The following is a 20,335-nucleotide window of genomic DNA, read 5'->3' on the forward strand; positions in this document are numbered from 1 at the left end:
ATAAACGCAGATAACCCTTTGCATTGTACAAAAAAGCAAACCGTTTTTTGTGTCAATTGAGCAACTTTAAAAGATGCTTGCCAGAGGCCTTTAACATCTGGTCCATTTTCTTCTGTGCAGAACCCCTTTCCACTCAAATTACCTATACAGAAAGATCAGGTTATGGGCTAAACGCTGCTACCAGCATTTAATAAGGCAAACCTTGCCACAGAAGACCGCCTAGTACCGTCAGTTATATAAATGCTTTGTCCAGGATGACTATCACCTGTTGACAAAACCAGGACACGCAAATGTTCACACTCTTGAATTAACACTTTATGCTCATCATTAGGCGTGGCTGCCTGGGTTTTACAACCACCTGTACTGAAGAAGCAGACTTCTGATTCCTAAAAGTTCACCATATTGATGCTTTTTGTTTTCATAGCAACCGCTATCTGGTGCGGGAACATTGGTGTTAATAGCACCTGATGTGCTACAGAGCAAAGTACATAGGCATGCAGGTTTATCAACTTCAGACATAGGAAAGATTGATTCGGCCTTGCTGGGATTTGGTTTTGAATTTCTTGCATATGAACACAGATCTCATCAATGAGTGCTTAACACGCTGAGCTATCTTCTGCACCATCGCAGCACTCAAATATATCAATATGCATTTCAACTTTGGTTGTTGCACATGATCAATAGAGTCCCCACAGAAAGGTAAAAATGCTACAGGAGCTGTGCTATTGTGGATGACAAACTATGAACACACAGTGAATAAAGAAAGCATTAAACAATGAATTAATCAGAGCAGAATGTTCTTGTCAACAGCAGACCAGCAATAGGTTTAGCCTCAGCAGCAGCCCGTAAAATATCCTAACGTGTGCCATTTATGTTTTCCCAACAATGGAAACTTGTTTATAAAGCTAATGCATCCTGGTGGTGCCCTCCTCCAAGGTGGGGGCCCGGGGCAAGTGCCCGGGGCAAGTGCCCATTTTGCCCTCCCATAAAGACGTCTCTGTGTTGTTGCGGTTAGTGAGGCCTTTTCCGAACCCCACTTTACATTTAAATAAAAGTCTGTAGCAACATAAATGCCACCTGTGTCGATCTGTCCCTACTGCACCCTGCACTTCCATGCCCTGTGATTAAGCTCCACATGAAATCACGCTAGTCTTGTGCCAGGTCTAGTTTCTAAATATTGTATTCGGAAAAAGACTGATTTAGAAAGACCGCACATTGCGGTCTTTCTAAATTGAACTGTCAGCCCCCTATGCTGCACACAAGTGCGCGTAGGGGCTGACTGGCACAGAGAGGACGAGCTGCGGGAGTCGGAGGTAAGGGTATGTGGAGTGTGTCTGTGTGTGTCTGTTGGTGTGCACGTGAGTGTGAGAAAACTTGTGTGTATGCAGCAGGGGGTGGCAGGGAACAAAAGGGGGCGTTTTTGGGAGGCGAACCCCCCCCCCACATAACAAAGCAAAAAGTGGTGATGGACCTTTCCCGTTTTCTGGGTGTCGCACGAAATCGACCAATATGCAATCTTCAGAAAATGGGGAAAATGACATAGAAACCTAGACATTTCCAGGAGAGGTTATGCTAACACTCCCCTGAATGACCAGGTTCTAGAAGTAGACAAATCAGATGAAACTGAGGACACACTCTAATGAAGGGGAAAGGGCTGGCGCCTGTGTCTTCTATGTGAACGGAGTTCTAGATATAGGTGCCTGGAAGCTCTGGAGGTTTCCTAGAACACTAGGGGGAGGGCCTTAGTGCTGTGTGGTTTTAGCCCTGCTTGGTGATGCTGTGCTCTTGTGATAGTTATCTGCGTACTCAAGCTTATTGCACCTTTCTCTTACTGAACAGCAGCTGAATTCCTCTATTAGGAAGGCACCATAATGAGCTTAGAGACTGCACTTGTGGAGACGTGAGTGCTCGGAAGACGGAAGAAGCTATCTTGTAAAATGGTTAAAGTCCCATGTTAACCTTGTTCTCTCACACCCACCTGTCTCTGTCTGTGACTCTCTCTCCTCTCTCTCTCTCTCTCCTGTTATTTGTCTCTCCCACTTCTTATAGCTCAACCCTCCAACTGATTTCTCCCATCTCCCAATACTCCACTTTCTTGCCTTATCGCTCTCACTTTACCTCAGTCTCTCCACACTCCATCCTCTGTTCTTACCACTCTCTCTCTGTGCCTCTCCCTCTTCTGTCTCTGCCCTCCAACTCCCCTGGCCTCCTCGCTTCCACCGCTATGCCTTTCTCTACTCTTCTTACCCCCGTCTCTCACTTCCCTCTCTGTCTATTTCTTGGCCATGTGCGTGTTCTCTCATTCATTCTTTCTCTGTCACATCGCCTCCTGTCGTTTCTACTATCCGCTTTTAATTCAGTATCTCACTCACACAGAAAACCCAATTGGTTTCACCCTCTCAGACCCAAATCCTTACCTTTAATCTCCCACAGCATGCCACCACTCACCTCAGAATCCTTCTCCACCTGCCACTTCCTGCTCGCTGTTCTTTTGGTCCACCTCTGTTCCTGACCTCGCCTGAACACCTTTCATCCTCTTCCGCACTTGCGGACCTTTTACAGCCAAGTCTACCTTGTTGTAGACTCCCTCCTAGCTCCCATTGGCTGTCCATGTCACATGCTCCTCTGTCTAAGCTTTTCCACTAGGAATTGGGACTTCCTCTGGAAGTCTTTAAGAAGACTTCTCGCCCTGCCTCCTTTTCAATCGCCATTGTGTGGTGGGTAATGGGAGCTCTTGCTGCTCGTTTTCCCTGTGGATTTACTCATGTGCTGAGGAGTTGATATTAACCGGGGTTGGGGAGGATTTCTGTGTCTCTTTTTCACTCTGTCCATTTTCTGTTCCACCATCTCCCTGGGGACCATCTACATTTGGTGGATCTGGCTTATGAGTAGGAAAATCCCAGTCCATTCCATTTCTGGTCTCGATTCGTTTTTTTCTGGCTCTGGTCCAGGTTTTCCTGGTTGCGCCCAGATGCATTCTGGGAGTTGTGCTTCTGAAAAAGAAGCCAGACCTGGTCAGGACAGAGGCTGGTGAGTATTGCGGTAGAACAGTGGTATCAATATCGTTGTACATGTTAACGCACTCTTGCGGTGGGTGCATGGATAGGGTTAGAGCCTAGGTTCCCTCTGACCTCTCTCTAATTTTGGCAGGGTCACACCCCTGATGCTGTCATACAATATGCAGTTCCAATACCTTAGACGCCGATACTCAGACCTGTGTAGTTCCTATGTCAATTAGCTCGAATAAATCAAATAAAATCACCAGCGAACCAGATACAACATAAGTTCCTCTGGTTAATTCTGCTAATCCCTTTCTGACTATCCCCGTTTGTAGGTCTTGTTTGAGTCTTTGTATGCAAATTGATAAGATAACAATAGATATGACTGTATTATTTGCACATTTTAACACCGGACAGACGTTCTTGTAGGGCTTAAAAGCCAAGTGCACTACAGTCACCGAAAAACCACCTAAGAACATTTAATACACACATATTTGATTGTCAGACTGTTATGGCCATGTTTAACAGTTACCAGAATCCCAAATGTGCGCAGCAAGCTGTTAAGTCAGTTGTTAGTTCTATTCAGCCCAAAGCAAATCATTTATGGGATTTCTTATTGTAGCCGATAAAGGTTCTGAAAGTTAGGATGCAGAGTAAGGCTGCTCCTAATACAGATAGATTGCTAGCTAGTCCTGCACCCACCCTTCACCCCCCACCTCACCCTCCATCTGTGTATTTACACGCTCAAAATAAATGCCACAGTTGTGGCCCTGTTATCAAAGTGAGTCCAAGTGTCAATTTGTTAATAAGCGTTCATCTGGAGTTGCTGTCAGGTTGTATCTAGCACCCACAGTAGTTTGTATGTGTGGCGCACCAAAACTAGCTTCCAAGACATTGGAAAATCAAACTTCTCTTATTAATAAAAGCAGTCACAGGGTTGTCTTTCAGTCATTCACAGTGAGATTCTGAAAGGAAGTGTCTCAATTCTGTAAATTGGTTTGATGTCATTAGGCAAACGTTGTCAAACCAATCACATGCAGGAAGGCTTTTGGTGATGAGAGCTTAGAAATCTCCCTCCAAAAGCCTCATCAATCAATTGAAAGCCCCATTCTTGAAAGGAAGTTATTCAGCCCTTACTTAACATAAAGGCTCAAAGGGCTCAATGATGCCAAAAGTCAACTCCAGTTCCAGCGCCGATACAAAAAAAAATTAATTTCATGTTGTATTGCCATACCCAGTTTTGCATGATCTTCATCCACTAGATTGACAACCTGTTCCTCCCTTAATGTTCTGTTATTCTGGAGGCGTCAGGGACTCGAATGTAGAGGTTACGGTTTACAATGAATTCTACATTTATCTTAGCTTCCACTCAGACAGGAATGCCATCTAAATAACATATGAGTCATACCATCTCATGTAACCTAGCAGGCTTTACTACCAAATCTGCAGACCCAGAGTGGTGTCCATATTTATCTAACTATATCATTTGCCTACATGAAACTTGATCACTAAATAGTTTTCGTGTCCCAAGCTATGCTACTTCATTAATTCCAACAAACACTTCTGTTGGTGGACGTACAAAGGGAGGTCTAATGTGCCTTATCTTGGTTACAATCAATGCCATCTTCAAACTTGAATTTTGCTCCAATAATATATTAAAGTGGTTACTTATGTGGTTGTAAATGTGGTTACTTAGCTAATATATGCACTATTTGAGGAGGGAGTCCGTTCAGTCCTGCTGATTAGAAGAAATGGACATCTTACATACTGAAATATGATATGATGTTTTATGTATAGTGCGCCTATACACACATCTTTCAAGGAGCGACGTGGCATAGGAAGAGAACAAGTGTAAAACAAGACAACGATCTTACTAGGCCCAGTGACATTGAGATTGCGCAACTGCAAGGAGGGGGAAAAGGGAGAAGTGCCAGGGGAAGGGGAGGGGGCGAAGTGCAGGACATATCGACAAAACACAATACAAAATAAAAGTAAAAATAAAAAGGATGTGTGGCAGTGCAAGGGATAAGTGCAAGCAGCAGGTGAATGGAAAGTGCAGGTAAGGGGACTACAGGGTACAGATACAGCCCCAAAGTGCAATGTTGCCAGGAGGCAGTACAGGTGCCCAACTGGGGGGCAGGGGCTGATGCCCAGTTACATATGCCCCTAAATGAGTGCTTGGTTGTATATACTAGCTGGTGAGTGTAGCACTCTTTCACAAACCTAGTCGACAGATCTTGATCTGGATGAATTGGAAGCTTGAGGCATTCAGCCTATGTCTACAAAATTTGATTGTGTCACCCATTAAGGAAGGCTGTTAATTCAATTACTTGATTTTCATAATTTGTGTATAATCTATGGCAGTGTCTCCTGTATCGCTTCAATGAATGGCACATTTACCTGCACAAGTTCAGGTTCAATTGGCTATATAATATGCAGAACCTGTGATTGGTGGAGAATCCCTCACATGGTTGTGATGATTGGGGGTGAGTGCTATGCATTTCCACTTTGCATTAGATTTTAGACGTGCTGATCTTCTTGATCATGAGATGAAATAATTGTCCAGAGGTACTGATGGTTAACATTAACAGATTACTCTGGTAATAGGAACAGGTGGAATGTTTTTTGCACAAGGTTGTTGCTAATACTACAATTGAGATTGCTCTTTGCCTTCCTACTGAGCGCCATCATATAGCAATGATTCACTCTTTCAATATCCTTAATAAAGTAATCAAAGAATTATTGACTAGTGGGAACTCTGTCAAATGGTTGGCACATTCATGGTATGGAAAAGTATGTACAACAGCTAACCAGTAACTCTTGCTGATCTTGAAAATGTATGGCTCAACTCCATTTCTGTGGTGTACCACTGGAACTCACTCTAAGAAGGATGCAGCAAGAGCTACATCTAGAGGAAATGGAAAAATTGGCTTATGTCCAAAACTGTTAGAATGAAATCAATGCCAATGGAAACTAGCTGCAGTTGGTTCTGCTAATAATCCCACCAAAGAGGCCCTTGTAGGTAGTATTGACCCACTGACTTGGCACAATCATTTCCGTAAGGTGTGTAATATAACTGACAAGGTGAACATAGCCCCGACTCATATCCTAATTTATACGAATTGGCAGAAGAATTGAATATCACTAATGTGACACACTACATATTCGATTTTGGATTGCTGAAAGCTCTTGGACCAGATGGAGTACCTGGAGACCGAGGCAAAGCCAGCGTTGATTTGTGGGCTTTTCTTTTGCTAAGTGTGCATTGTGCCATTTTGATGAACAAGCTGCATGGAACATTTGTTCAATTGCTCCCATCACTAATCCGATGACTAATCACTAATGTGATCAGATCGTACTAATACACGATCTCTTTAAGTGTCATCCTGTGAGAATGTTTACCTATTGTAAAACACAGGCATGGGCTGATGGAAAATCGTACATTGTCGGATTTCCAAGTAGGGTTTCGTTGTTTCTGGCCACAACAGAATGCCTGAACCTTGCACTTGATCGACAAGCATTATGAAAACAAAATAGATCTGTATTTTGTATTTATGGACCTATCTAGCGCTTTCGATAGAGTGAACCAATCCATACTTATGAAAATTCATAGAGAAATGGGTTTTAGTCATCAATAAGGCCTGTGTCATATGCAGAAGAGGTAGTGTGCACACTAAGTCGTTCCTGATAGGTGAATGTGTTAGGAAGGGGTATGTGGTGGCCCCTCTTATTTGATCTTTATCTTAATGGGCTTGAGGAACGCTTCATTAGGACCTCCTAAAGATCTGCAAATTGTTGGTGTTAGACCAATGCCTTGTTTGGTCTGTGCCGACTATATTCTACTGCTTGATGGGCCCCCCCCACCCCCGAACACCTTCCTCTACAGAACTTTTCAGCTGGATGTGTGGATTTTATGACCTCTCATATTAGTTGTCCGAATACTGTAAAATCACATGGTATGATTTACCAAAGAAACTTAAGAAGGGTCTTAATGTTTGTTATTGGCCATTTTCCAGCGATCTAGTGTATAGAGTTCTGATTTATTTTTTAGTCGCTTGTTTTGGCTCCTCTGCTACCTGGAAATTGCAGGTGGAGCATGTTGGTGCACACTTAAAGCTAGCCAATGCTGGCATATTCCTTTCCTTGCCCTCCTTTGAGGGCAGAGCTTTGCCACCGACATTGAAGGTATACAACGCTAAATCTGTCGGACTTGTCAGGTGTGCAGTGGGAGTCTGGGCAACTTTAGGGATAGAAGTACACATTTTTGAAAACTATATTGGCAGCCCCTAATTCAACAGCTGAAGAACGTCTATATTTGTAAACTCCATTAGCTCCCTTGGTACCTGAATTGCTTGTGACTCTTTCCTATCTTGCTATGGTTGACTATCTAGTCCAATAACTAAGCTACTTTGAACAGATGTATACTTGGCAAGGTGTTGGCCTTATGTTTCCTAAGTGTCTTGCATAAGTTTGCATTATAGCAAGAACCGCTAAGAACATTGTATTAGATGCCTATTTCTCAATGAAATATTTCCAAAGGGCTGCCCGAGATCAAGGCAAACTACCAGCATGCATTTTTACAATTTATGTCAATTAAAGGCAGTTTTAATAATTACCTTTTTGTATGGGTTTCTAACTATAGAGCACGCTCTCCGATTACATACCTATTCTTCCATCAATTGCTACTTGCCTCTAATCGATTTGCTTCGCGTGGTAATCTGGACACTACCTGTCACTGTAATGATGTTTCACTTGAAATTAATATGCATTCATTTTTTTTTTTTGGCAAGTGATGTTTCTGACCACGCAATTAATGTATTGCTCCTTGGTTAAGGGCATTGCATTTTACACACTTTGCTGATGGATACTTCTTTATTATGCAAGTAAAGGATCCCTTTGTCTGTTGGTGTCCAGAGCACTATGTATTTGCAGCTATAAGCATTCAAGATAAGAAACATTTATTTAGCGTTTTATCTTTTCATGTGTTGAACCTCCCACGCACTTATTGATGTGCTGTGTGCAATATTGTAACCTTTATTGCAAAGGAGGAAACTGTGTTTGGATTCAGTGTATATGTTGAGCTATGTGTAAATGTATTCACATTTTAATCACCTACTCTTATGGGCTTGTATTTTAACTTATTTAATTCACTTCAACGTATATTGACTTTGTAAAGCTTTATGGGCAGTCATGCCAAGAATACATTTGATTGGTTGGGTGGCATGATCAGCAGCAGCAAGGAAAAGCCAATTTTGTAGACTGCAGGAGGGTCACGTGGATTTGATTGACTGTATCCATAGACCTTCTCCAAGGGAACCCCACAGGATTCACAGAGGTACTGCAGTGTCTTTTAGTCTTGACACCTGCTTTTCCTGTAGCCTTGCATTCCATGCAGTAACCCATCAATGTGTACAAGCTTCAGATGGGGAGTAAGACAATGGGTAGTCTCTCATCTATCTTTTCCGTTTTCAGGTGTCCATCCTGGGGAATCTTATTTGGCAAGATGTATAAAGGTCATGCATTGGGATGGAGGCACTACCCTTCTTCTGATGGTTTCCAGGTTAGTGCTCTATGGCCTCGTTGCTAACTTCAGCCCTCCTGTAGGCATTAGCATTGCCAAACCTCTGTTTGTGTGCACTACAGAAGTCTTTCTTTTGGCAATGCCTTACCTCCCTGCAGAACCCCACGGTTACAAGCCCCCCCACTGCTTCCTCTTAAGCAAATGCTTAGCTAAATGCTGCCTTAGAATCTCAGGAGTTGGGCTCATAAGTGCACGGTTTTCCTGGACTTGCCTTTTAAAGCTCCTATTTGTACAGTTTCCTAATCACTTTTCTCTTTTCATCTCACCTAAGGACTTCCCTAAGTAGCGGCCTGTAAAACAGCTGCTACCATTTTCAGAATCCAAGTTCGTTTATGGGTTAAACCATTTCTATGCTTTGGAGACTAGGGCACATTGTACCTTCACTGTTTCTCCTGGGCCAGTAGTAATTTGGAACACAAGATTAGTGGCGAGGCTCAGTGTGGCTCGCTTGAAAGTAGCATCTCTTTGCTTATGTCTAAGCTGCTTACAATCCCAGAACATGTCAAATTGTCTTCATGAACTGAAGAACCGGGTTTGGTCAGGAATCAGCTGAGGGCTTTTGTGGCAGGATTAAAGTCAATACATTTTGGGGGAAGAACCTCAAATAATCAGGATTATCCTACAGCAAACCGTGCACAGGGGTAGATCAATGGGAGGTGTGTTTTTCCTCCAGGTGCCCGGCACCTTCAGTGGTTCTGGCTCAAATCATAAAGTTATTAACCTCTCCTTATAAGTCTTTTGTCTCTGTGAAATGCCCTATCCTAAACTCTAAAAGTTTCCAAAAGAATGGCAAACAAAAAGTTCCATCACCTACTCTTAACACACAAACAACGTAAATGTTCCTAGGATTTTCCAAAGCAAAAATTCCCAAACATGCTGTTCAAAAGTCCAGTCCCATTCTACTGCAGTAAAACAGAAGCATTCCTCTGGGATGGCTATTGTTTCAGATACTCAGCCTGGCCTCTTTATCTGGCTTCTGGGTTTACACTTTGTGGTTCATGATCTTTCACAGGGATCTGATCTCATGCTTATTTGTCTGTCAGGATTTCTTCAGCCTTGTAATAGTTGCCCGTCAGCTTCCTCTGTCCTTGTGTCCCTTCATGCCAGGGTTACAAACGGTCTTTTGCAGTTCTGTTCAGGATTCACAGCAGGTCTCTCCTAAACCTCGTGGTTTCCAGGATTCTCATGAAGTCTCTCCTAGACCATGGCTTTATCTAGATTCTTAGACACAATGGGTATACCTCTCCCCTCCTGTAATTGGTATACTCCTTCTCCCATTTACCCGAGGTTCGCTGGTGGATGACCTCCAGCTTTAGCCTGACAATTCCCTGTGATGTGAAAGGGACTTTCCAAACACCCTGAATTGGCTTCTCTTTCTATGACATCTAGGCATGGACTGCTTCTAGTCTGGGTTCTTCCAGGCGTGGACTGCTTCCAGTCTGAATTATTCCAGTTTCTCTGAAATGGTCCAAACCTTGTTCCGAGTGGTGGCATTTCTCCGGTTCCTTGCTTCAGGAATCTGCCGTCTTTCTAAGGGACCATGAGAAGGCACATCTGCCTTGTCTGGTATTCTTCCCACTTCTGAGTTTTCTCAGCCCATTTTGTGTTCCCTGAACTGTGACCTGGCTTCTAATCTTGCTCCTAATAAGTTATTCCTCATCTTAGTTTGAATTTTCAAGTCTGATTAGTTTTTCCTGGGATTTATCTTAATTTCCTCATTATGTTATTAATATATCTTTCATATCTGCTAACTACCGGGTAGTCCTGATTGCTGCTACTGAGGGTTGGTGTCGTGTTACAAGTGTGTGTGGCGTGCGCGCGCCATTTCTGAATCTCTACATGCAGTTCCGCCGTGCGTAAACCATCCCTCTCTTGTTTTCTCTCAGTTAAACTTTGGACATATGAAATGTAAGATTTTCATTGAGACCCGATTGTTTCTCTGCTTTCCAGGCTACGTTTTGTACCTTGTAACGCTTCTTTTGAGGTATAGTTCTATAAGTCAATATTTTGCAGTGTGACACCTAATGATGCATTAGCAGATCTCTGAGGGGTGAGGCAGCAAGCAAGGAGGATCCCTCCTCAACCGTCTTTTGGGAGGCACATAGGGTAGTGGCTGGACAAACCCAGTCTTTGGTAGCTTGCTTATACAGATATAAGAATGGGGAGTCCAGACAACTCAGTAAAGGGTCCCTTGTTGTATCTTGTATCTGTGGGGTAGCCCTAAGTGGTTCGGGAAAGTGGTTTCTGGAAGTTTAGTTTGGGTCTCCACCCCTTGATCTTCATGCTTTGCTTCATGCACATTTTAGAAACACTGCGGATGCCCATTCACTACACAACTTCGTAACACAAAGAGTTACAAAGGCCATATTAGTTAAAGTAAAGGTAACTTGCTGGGATGCCACCTTCCCATCTAGCATGAAAGTTCCTATCGAATATCATTAAATAAAGGTGAGTTTGCCAGCACCGCTTTAAAGAAAGACAGATGAATGTGAAAATGCTTCTCAGACTCCTTTCTCCTGGGGAGTGTAACAGAGTGAATGTGGCCAAGACTGTGTCCGTACATTGCAATGCTAGTGCCTACATGCTGGTGATCATGTGTCGTCACGGTGGTAGTTCCGGCAGAGTTTTAACATCTTCTATATTGTTCTGCAGCGCTGAAGACGAGAACATCCTGCGTAGCATAAGCGCTGAATACTCTGTGGCAAAGGATCCAAGTGCTTCCGCCTTTTACAAAGAAGAGGGAAACCAGAGGTTTCAGAGGAAGGAGTACTCCCGTGCTGCAGTCTTCTACTCCAAGGTAAAGCGATCATTTGTACCGAGCACCATGCATGAATTATTTCTGACCACCTTCCTTTCTTCTGCCTACCTGCCTTGCTTGACTTCATTCATTCTCCTGCCCTCGTCCCCATGTCCTTCACAATCCTGCCCATCATATCTTATCACTTAAAAGTGTTCTTGGCAAGATAACTACTAGTTGGTTTTAGTCATCAAATCGCAGATTACAATGAGATGTAGATGTTATGCATCCTTGGGCAATACCTGTTAATTGGATTAGCGGGCTTAACCTCTGACGACATCAAGCATACTGCGAGGCCTATAGATTCACTTCAGTGTCCCAATAACCAGCATTACCTCCATGTCCCTCTTCCTTGCACCAGACCTTACTTATGGAGTACCAACCTCCATGCCGGGAACCTGTTTTTTGGAGGCCTAATACTTCCAGTGGCCCACAATCCAACAGTTATTGTTTCCTGTCCTTCAGACAGGAATCAGAGCAAGCATCTGGGCTTCCTGCCTGTGTTCCTATCTGATCTTCCCACTACTGGGTTTTGGGGGAGCAACGTCTACACAACTAACGTTCGCCTCTGAACCTGCTGGAGGAGGATCGTTAGGAGGGATGTGGAAGTCTCTCCCTGGGGGATGCTATGCTAGGACCGCAGTTTGAGAGTATATGAAAGTTAGCCATGTGCAAAGCTTGAGTGAAGATCATGGAGTGGCCAGAAATTGTTATGTTGAGAACTGGAGAATTTGGTGGCTCTGCTCACGACTCTTCTTTAACAGAGTACTTTAGACCCACCTCTCCTGCACTTCTATGAATAGAGGGGCCTGTTCTACTCTTGGTTATCTGAGGGATTGTAGAACATTGGGGTTATTCCTCATACAGGGACGGCAGGACTAATGAGAGTTAAGAAGAATCGTGTCATGGAGGTTGGTGCATCCTTAGCAAGTACTGTGATAATGAAGAGCAGGCGAAGAGCAATGGAGATTACCAATAATTAATCCTATCATCACGAACTTTGGTTGTAGGCAGGAGTGCAAATCCGTGGAGTAGTTAAAAGAGTTGTCGTCACGCTGCAGTAAAGCAATGTCCTTGGATAAAGGTTTACAGCCGTCCATTTTTCTTTTTTTAATAAAGTCACACACAAAAGATGCTTAAGCTTTGGTGATGCATCTTAAAACACACGTTTAATGTCAAAGAAATGTCTGCCAAGAGAATATTCCACAAAGTGAGGACACGTAACTCTTGAGAAAACTCCATTAAAGTTCAAAGAGAGCGTTTTGAAATAATAAGCGTGAGGACCATAATAACGAATGGTTTGACTGTGACGTCATCCTTGTCTCCAATGCTCGGTGATGGTCGAAAATCCTGTAGCCTAAAGTGAACCAGAAAGCATCCAGATACACTCAGAAGCATGAAGCCGCGTTTTTATTCTTGGCTGGACAAAATTCGAGTGATGGCTCTTGCACTTGCAAAAATCTTATCTGACTATGCACTTGCAACATATGCTGCACACTTGTCCTGGCTAGTAGCTTGCAACTTTACCGCTGCGCTCCACCGTACCAAACCGAATTTGGACCCAGCAAAGGCGCTCAGCTAATCGGGTGGCTGGAAAAGCAGCGAACATACACTGTCTATTGCCCACTTTTTGCAGCCACCCGAGGCCCTTCCCCGGGTGGTGCCATCTTGATTGTAGGGAGGCTCCTTGTTGCCTTACCACGTCCCCACCATCCCCTCCTGCCCCAAAGACATCCTGAACCCTTTCCCCACCCCCCTCCCTTCCTCACCACTTACGTGCTGGACCAGAGTTTTGTGCTCCGGTCTCAGCGCTCCTCCCGCCAGTCGCCAAAATGGAAATAGCAAAGGGACTAAGTCAATTTCCTTATGGTACATACTGTTTTTTAATGGGAGATTGGGCGCACGCAAATACATAAGGAGCCCACCTCCTGAAATAAATGTTAACTATTTTCACCCAGGCGAACCCTTGGGTGTGAATAGCTATCGCCATCACCCACCTTCTTTGAGTGCGTACATGGGCGGTAACAGCCCACAGCCCTCTCGGACAAACATAAGGGTTTGTCTTGAGTTACATGTTACTCGTCCACACTTGTAAAAAAACTATTCAATATTATACGAAGGGGACAGCATTCATGGAAATAGAGCGGTCCCCTCTGTGAAATTACTGCAGGACTAGAAAGAGGGGGTCCTTTGTAAACAAACTGCCCTGCATTTGTTCATGAACAGTACATGTATTATTGCATTTACCAGTGGCAGGTCAACACAACAGTTGTCTCCCACGTCCCAAACATATTCCCTAAACGGCAACTCCCATGGAATTCCTCATAACCCATCCCTGATCTCCTTTGAGGGCCTGGAGCACAGGCATTTACTACCACAGTTTCTAAAAAAAGCAGCATGCTGCCATGTTCTTGCCTCACTCTCTGCCGGTCTTCCAAGGAACCTCTCCTCGGATCTCCAGGCAAGTACTCAATGGCTCATAGGCTGTGAAGCCAATGGTGGGGGAAGAGTGCGTTCCCTCCAGTGACGGTGTCGTGGGGCACAAGTTTTAGGATTCTAGTGTACGTCATTGGAAAGGGAGCAGGAGATCTGAAGTAAGAATGTGACACTGAGTGCGAGTTTGGATGTTCATGAAAAAATTGAATGCAAAATGAGGGAGAAAAAAACGAAAGTTATTTGAACAAAAATGACTCGTTTTATTTCTCCCGTGGACATTTCTGGCAACCCACTCCCTTTTAGCAGTACACTTCGCTGTGTGCCGCCGACTTCCTGTCTCCCTGTGACTCCTGTTCCCTTCACTTACGTGGATGGGAACCGCAGCTGCAGGGACATTTAAAAAAAAAAAAAAATGTTTGAAACGTCATTGTTTAGGGACCGGGGTACACCCGCCGAAACCACCGTTCCCACAGTTCGCTATAATGGCACCGTATGGTCTATTTGTTCTAATTTATGAGCTGTTCGAAATGTTCGTACATCTGAAATTCAAGCAAATATACCTATTAATTTATTTATTTATTTATTTTCTAAAAATTCTACAGATCTCTGCAAGTTTAAGAATGTCCTTAAAGTTCATTGGAGCTTCCTTTTCATTGTTACTGACTCAGTAGCATTTAACTAAAGACCTACAGAATGCGGCGGCCAGGGAAGACAGTAAGTGTGTATGTGCCAGAAAAATGTGTTTCAAGGCGTAACAAGACAGGATGGGGGGGGTGCAGGGGAGGGAGGAAATAACAAAAACTGACCTACTAGGTTTAGGTCTTGTGTCATTCGGATTGTGCAAGTGCAGTAACAAGAAGTGAAGGGCGGAGGAAGGGAGGAAGTGCCAGTCAGAGCGGAATGCGCTGATGCTAAGGAGTGCAAGGAGGTGCAGGACGGAGCGGAGAGCATGCAATGGCTGGGGGGGGCAAAGGGGGAGAGGATGGCCCCTGGCCTCGGCGAGTGATACGGGGAGGCCAGGTGACAAGTGCCAAGGGAAGGCAGGGAGTGCATGGGAATTGGGGACCACATGCTAAGTGCAAGGACAGGGCTGGATGGGCTAAAGGGCTGCAGGCCCAGCCAGGCTAGTGCAGGGGGAGAGAGCTGGGTAGGGCAAGTGCAGGTTGGGGAGGGGGGAGTCAGGGGAGACCGGAGTGCTGTGGGAGACTGGGTGAGGTGGGCCTGGACCCTGTAAGAATCTGAAGGAACCAGGGAGCCAGTCAAATGCTGCACAGGGGGACATTAGCAAGGGAGGGGCAGCCGGAAGGAAGAAAAGGAGGGTCTTGAGAAAGAAAAGGAGGGTCTTGAGAAACTTCCAGAACTTAAGGAGATCCGGCACAAGTCTGAGAGGGGCAGGAGGGCCATTCCAGAGGGAGGCTCCTGTGGAAGAGAGAGATCTACCTCCTACTCTCTGTTTGGAAAAGTGTCTGATCTGCAGAGAGTTGGAGCTAGAAGACTGAAGTGCTCTAGCAGGGAGGTATTTAGGTAGAGAGAGTTGGATGCAGTGGGGTCCCAGGCCCCAGACAGCCTTGTGAATGTTGCAGAGGGTCTTGAACTTGATCCTCGCAGCAACCGAGAGCCAATGGGGAGAATTTAAGGCTGGAGTGATGCTGCCCCTGGGTTTGAGGCCAAGGATAAGTCTTGCAGCCCTATTCTGGATTAGTTCAAGGGAGCAAAGGGAGGATTTAGGCAGATTGAGGAAGAGGCTGTTGCAGTAGTCCAGCCTTGAGAGGACCATAGCTCTGCACACTGAGTTTCTGGGGGAAGGTGAGGAAAGGGAGAATGCGAGGGAGGGAGGGAGGGAGGGAGGGAGAGAGAGAGAGAGAGGGAGAGAGAGAGACCCCCCAGGAGGGAACTCGGTCATACTGGCATTAAGGCAGAGATCGTTAGCTGCACACCATGCCGGAATGGCAGTCAGACAATCAGGAATGAGAAGGTAGTGAAAGGAAGCTTGAAGGAGAGCTGCGTGTCATCCGCATAACACTGGGCAGTGAGAAGACGCTAATGGGGCAAGATAGATGTTGAAGAGCCACAGCGAGAGGATAGAGCCCTGAGGGATGCTGCCAGTGGAGAATGAGCAGGAGGAGAGAAAAGAGCACAGTTGAACCTGGGATTGTCGGTCAGAGAGAAAGCAGGTCAACCAGTCCAGTGCCAGGTCCGTGATACCAAAAGTGTCACCGAGACGATTTATGAGGGTGGCATGATTGACTGTATCAAAGGCAGAGGAAAGGTCAATGAGGATAAGAAAGGAAGGAGAGTTGGGATCGGGATTTGAGAGCAAGTCTTTGCGGGTGTTCAGGAGTGGAGTTTCTATGCCTCTGGCTGCTCTGAAGCCTGATTGGTGGTCGTGGAGACAACTAACAGATTCAGTGTGGTGGATCAGCTGGGAGATAACCACCTTCTCCAAGAGTTTGCAGAGGAAGTGGATAATGGGGATAGGGCAGTAGTTAGGCAGGCAGGAGGGGTTGGTAGAAGGCTTTATGAGGAGAGGGTGCAAAAGGGAGTGCTTGAGGAGTAGCGATAAGGAGCCAGTTGCAAAGGAGTGGTTGCAGAAATCAACCAAGGCTGGCAAGGGAAGCAATGTTGAATTGAAATTGTATTTCTATCGCCCTTGTACACAAGTGTTTCAGAGCGCGACAAGCAAGGGAGGGGAGCAGGGGAGAACAAAACAACGATCTTACTAGGCCCAGCGACATTGAGAATGTGCAAGTGCATGGGAGAGGGGGAGGGGAAAAGTGCATGGAAGGGCGGAGAAGTGGAAAGTGCGGAGCAAGTGAGAAACAGATAAATAATAATAAATAAATACATAATAAAGGGGCAACAAACAGTGGTAGTGCAGCCAGCAAGTGGCAAGGGCTGGGTTTAAGGCAGCAGACAGGGTAGGCCTGATAAGTGCAGGAAGAAAAAGGGGGGACTGTATGGGTACAGATACAGACCCCAGTCCAAGGGGTGGAGCGGAGGCAGTGCGGGAGGGTGGCAGGGTCAGCAGGTACCTGGGCCGGGAGGACGGAGGGTGGCGAGGTGCACGGTGCCAAGAGAGAACAGATCAGCAGGGGAGAGGGGGGTGAAGGCAAAAGCAAAGAGGAAGGTCTTTAGGTGCTTCCGGAACCGGAGATGGTTTCCATATGTTTTAGAGTGGCAAGGAGGCTGTTCCAGAGGGAGGCCCCAGCCGAATGAGAGAGGTCTAGCCAAGCTTGTTTCTTTGAAAAACGACTGACCCTGAGAGATTTAAAGGTAGAAGAGCGAAGTGCTCGAGAGGGGAGGTATTTGCGGAAGGGATAGCTGAAGGTATTTTGGACCCAGGCCTTCTTTTTATTATTTCTTTTATTTTTATTTTTAAAGTGCCCGCGGGCATCGAGGTGCTGTTACAGGAATTGTTTTGTTTTTCCGTTGCGTAATTGATTGTTTTTGTCTTAGATGCGTATTTATTACGTGCTTAAACACCCAGAGGCTTCTAAGCAGGGACCCGGGGATCGAACCTGTGTTGCTTTGTGTCGTCTTGCTTCCGAGGCGCGCACGTTGCCACTGAGCTATCCTCCAGGGACATTATCCTTGATTGTTCTGGAGGAGCAGGGAAGCACCTGTTTGGAGGAAAATTTCATAGAGAGGACTTATCTAGAGACCTCATCAGTTGATACGGGGGAGAAAGAGGAGAGTAGGAGGGAAGGGTAGAGTGGGGCCAAGGGAGGCCTGAGAGCAGCCGAGGGCGAAGAGAGGTGTGTAGAAGAGAGTGAGGACAAGATCTCATGAGATTTGTTTATAAAGTGAGAGGCAAGAGCAGTGCAGAGGGTCAGGGATGGCAGAGAAGTGGAGACTATAGTAGGATTGGTTAGTTCCTTGCAGATTTTGAACAGTTCAGCCGTGTTGTTAGTTGCCCCAGAGATGCAGGCTTGGCTATAGCCCTTCTTCTTCGAGCGGATGGAGAGTCTGTATTGCCTTTGGAGCAGGCGGCAGGCCTGTCTGTCAGCGGATGTGCTCGAAGCCTGCCACTTCCGCTCAGCACCTCTGCACTTACATTTCAGAGAGGCTAGGTCGGAATCATACCTGGTGTTGTACTTGGAGGCAGGCTTCATGTGGAGATGGAGAGGTGAAGGTTAGCACGGGCTGTGTCAGTGAAAGTCAGTGGCCTGAGTGGGACGGGGAGGACAGTGGTGGCAGAAGCAGCAACTGACACTCAGAGGCTGGCAGTGCCGGTAGAGGCTTAACCAGGGGACCCAAGAGAGCCAGGTGAGAGGACAGGAGAGCATGATCAGAACAGGAGAGAGGTGTAGTGAGAGGGTTGGGGATGGGGAAGTCTGCTTAGATGAGAACATCCAAGGTGTGTCCGGCTGAGTGCGTCAGACTGGAGGGCAGAATGGTGAGGGAAAGAGAGTAACAGAGGCTGCGGAAGAGTCCAGAGGCAGCATCAGGGGAGTCAAGTTGAATGAAGAAGTCTCTGAGGAAGAGAAGCTTGTAGGTGGAAACCAAGAGAGAAGAGGTGAGGTCAGACCACTCCAAGAGGAAAAGGGTGCCTGGACCAGGGGTCCTGTAGATGATAGCAAGAGTCAATGAGAGGATTGGAGAGATACTAAGCCTGCAGACAAGACATTTGAAGGAAGAGTAGGACTGAGTGGGTATGGTAGTAGCAGGGACCCATGCAGGGAAGACCAGGGCCACTCAGCCCCAGTCCGGTTAGGCCTGGTCTTAGAGAGGATCTTGTAACCCTCTGGGAGGAGTGTGTCAAAAGTATTGACAGAGCTGGCTGTCGACCATGTCTCAGTGAGAGTGAGGACGTCGTCAAGGTTGAGGTCTTCAAGGAGGTGGCAGATGTCCAGAGAAGTAACAGCAGAGCGAGAGATGAGGGTGGCTAAGTGCAGCTGGTTGCCACCTTTGAAAGTCTTCCGCGGAGGGGTACAGGAATGTGGTATGCCCATCAGTGGTGGCAAAGGGGTGCGAGGGGTGACAGAGGGAGTTTTTGCAGGAGAAGGGAGGAAGTTGATGAGGGACGGAAGACACCTATCAAAAAGGAGTAGGTTGAGCTGTGAGCCCAGGACCATGACAGTGCCATTCTGGTAGACATTAATGATGCCCTTAGAGGATGGGAAATGTGCCAAGAGTACTTCCCAACGGGTTCCACCATTAATAGGTGAAGAAGAGAAAGGGGAGAGCACTGAGACTATATGAAGAATCCAAAGGCCAGGAGTGGGAATGACAAAGAGGATGTTGGTGACAGTCTGCCTGGAAGAAGCGTTGACAAAGGTGTCGGCGATGGGTAGGCCAGGATTGGAGACCAGGAGATCTTTCTTGAACTTTTTTCTTCCAGTCTTCGAAAGAGAGATAGGATAGGTGATAGAGTAGCAGTTATAGAAGATAGAGGCGATGGAAAGCACAATGGAGGGAGAGAGCAGAGAGATGGCAGGGGGAGAAAGAGAGGGAGAAACTGCACAATGCATGACATACTCGCCAGGCGGCCCAGCAGCAAGCCAGGCGCAGACGAATCAGGTACACGAGAACAGTAATCCAGACCAGTAACGAGTGCTGAGGCAGGCGGTGGGTGAGCTTGGCGAAGAGGCCAAGGGACTTGATCCTATGCAAGCCATCCTTGGTTAGCATCAGGAGACCCACTATGCATGGACCTAGTTCTGCAGTTGTTTCACTCGGAGCCCAGCAGTAACCCTAGAGTCAGTTCAGGCCGGACCCAGTAGAGGCGGTGGAGCACATAGAGCTGGGAGCACGGGCGAGGGAGTCTAGAATACTGGATAGAGGGAGGAACGACTACATTTTGAACACAACAGCAAATGCAAAACACCCAGAATCGACTTTCCAAGGTAGAGGGGGAAAAGCCTAAATTTCAAACACAACAGCAAATGGTACTTTTCCAGTAACATTTAAGAACTAGGGTATCTTCAAGATTTTGCTTGGGTACTTTAGAATTTGGAAATTCTCTCCTATCTTGCGAATCTTAAATCACTGGTTCTCTGCGCCCTGATGCCTGCGGGTTTACGGCGCGTGTGAAGTGTATAGACATAGACAAAGCAACAAGATTTGGGTGTCCTGGATAGAGGGAAAAAGCCCAATATGACTAACTAAGACAATTTGCCTAAATGCCAGATATGGATAGCATACAACTGTGTGCGACGTGCAGCAGACTTCAAGCTTTGCTAATAGGAGTTATACGAGAGGAGGGACAGTTAAATAGCGAGCAGTAATGGCTGTTCCTCCTGCCTGCACCTTTCTGACCTGGTCAGTCGCTGCTGGTTGACGGCTGTGTTGCAGGCAACACTGGTGAACACAATCTGGAGCTGCTGTTGTAGGAGATGCCCTTTTACCGGAGGCATTGCATGGGCCGTATGGCTGCCCTGCTGGGTTCACTTAAGTGGGGCAGCATGCCCAAGCAGGATTCGTGCGAGGTGGGAAGGAGGAATAGGAAGGGACCGGGCTCAGAAGGCCACAATGCAGCGAATGCAAACAATAAAATATTTCCACAACACAAATAGTTTACTT

At 46.1% G+C, this 20,335-nt stretch overlaps 1 protein-coding gene across 4 annotated transcripts in view; it reads left to right on the forward strand.

Moving 5' to 3' along the window:
* Positions 1-20,335, forward strand: part of SMYD4 (SET and MYND domain containing 4) — a 262,456-nt gene that overhangs the window by 127,158 nt on the left and 114,963 nt on the right. For 3 of the 4 annotated variants that reach the window (XM_069615364.1, XM_069615366.1, XM_069615365.1), the window contains exon 3: positions 11,233-11,377. In XM_069615364.1, coding sequence (XP_069471465.1) covers positions 11,233-11,377 — 145 coding nt within the window. Of the gene's footprint in view, positions 1-8,471; positions 8,560-11,232; positions 11,378-20,335 lie in introns of all 4 variants that reach the window. The other variant, XM_069615367.1, reaches the window with a different exon arrangement.

The sequence above is a fragment of the Ambystoma mexicanum genome, chromosome 9 (genome assembly GCF_040938575.1).
Source record: "Ambystoma mexicanum isolate Mex_15411 chromosome 9, UKY_AmexF1_1, whole genome shotgun sequence".
Classification (NCBI taxonomy): Eukaryota; Metazoa; Chordata; class Amphibia; order Caudata; family Ambystomatidae; genus Ambystoma; species Ambystoma mexicanum.